This window comes from Balaenoptera ricei, chromosome 18 (assembly GCF_028023285.1).
Source record: "Balaenoptera ricei isolate mBalRic1 chromosome 18, mBalRic1.hap2, whole genome shotgun sequence".
In the NCBI taxonomy this organism is placed as follows: Eukaryota; Metazoa; Chordata; class Mammalia; order Artiodactyla; family Balaenopteridae; genus Balaenoptera; species Balaenoptera ricei.
In genome coordinates this window covers 59,339,656-59,340,601 of record NC_082656.1, presented here as the reverse complement: position 1 = coordinate 59,340,601, position 946 = coordinate 59,339,656, and the positions used below count along the sequence as shown (strand labels likewise).

General features: G+C 39.4%; 1 protein-coding gene across 1 annotated transcript; it reads left to right on the top strand.

Annotated features, from left to right (window-relative positions):
• The first annotated feature begins 266 nt into the window (after window positions 1-266).
• On the top strand, window positions 267-626 carry LOC132352509 (small ribosomal subunit protein uS10-like). The gene has a single exon (XM_059903017.1). It carries the CDS (start codon window positions 267-269, stop codon window positions 624-626), a length of 360 nt encoding a protein of 119 aa, XP_059759000.1.
• The last annotated feature ends 320 nt before the right edge of the window (window positions 627-946 follow it).

Here is a 946-nt window from a genome sequence, read left to right as displayed (position 1 = left end):
ATTATAAGAAAATATCACTTTTATTATTGCCCATTTATATATAATGATGTGAAATCTTATAGACTCTTCCTTGCAATACTGGATATCTTAATTTATGCCTAAGGCATTACCAAGATAACTTGAACTACAAAATTTGCTTGCTGACACTCTTGGAGGAAGAGGCGGTCCCCGCTGCAGCGGAGCCTCGGGCCCCCTGTTCCTGCTCCTGACTCACCGCTCTTCTCTCTCGCCGAGTAGCAAGTCGGTCCGGAAGCCGCGCCGCAGCCATGGCTTTTAAAGACACCGGAAAGACTCCCGTGGAGCCCGAGGTGGCGATTCACCAGGTTAGAATCACCCTCACCAGCCTCAACGTGAAGTCTTTGGAGAAGGTATGTGCTGACCTGATCAGAGGCGCGAAGGTAAAGAATCTCAAAGTGAAAGGACCGGTTCGGATGCCTACAAAGACTCTGAGAATAACTAGAAGGAAAACTCCTTGTAGTGAAGGTTCTGAGACTTGGGATCGTTTCCAGATGAGGATCCACAAGCAACTCATTAACCTGCAGAATCCTTCTGAGATTGTCAAGCAGATCACTTCCATCAGTACTGAGCCAGGAGTCGAGGTTGAAGTCACCATTGCAGATGCTTAAATCAACATTTTTAATAAATTGATAATCAGTTGTTAAAAAAAAAAAAATTGTTCACTTATGTCTCGGTGATATCAAGGCAGATGTTTTTTTGTTTTCCTATATATTGTGTGGATCACATGGTAGAGTAAAATGTTGTTGAAATTAATTATTTTCTTCAAGTATAGGAGGTTAATTATAAAATAAGTTATTTTTATTAAAATATCTTAGTTTTCACTGGGAAAGAAAGTAGATAAAACATTAAACAATATAAAATGTATAGGTAAGTATTTGTAAAGCTAATCAGAACTTCAGATGAAAAATTGTTAGGAATCATAACCCAT

What these genes read in the sequence shown, in the direction of transcription:
- LOC132352509 (XM_059903017.1), top strand. Translation starts at nt 267, where the DNA reads ATGGCTTTTAAAGACACCGGAAAGACTCCCGTGGAGCCCGAGGTGGCG.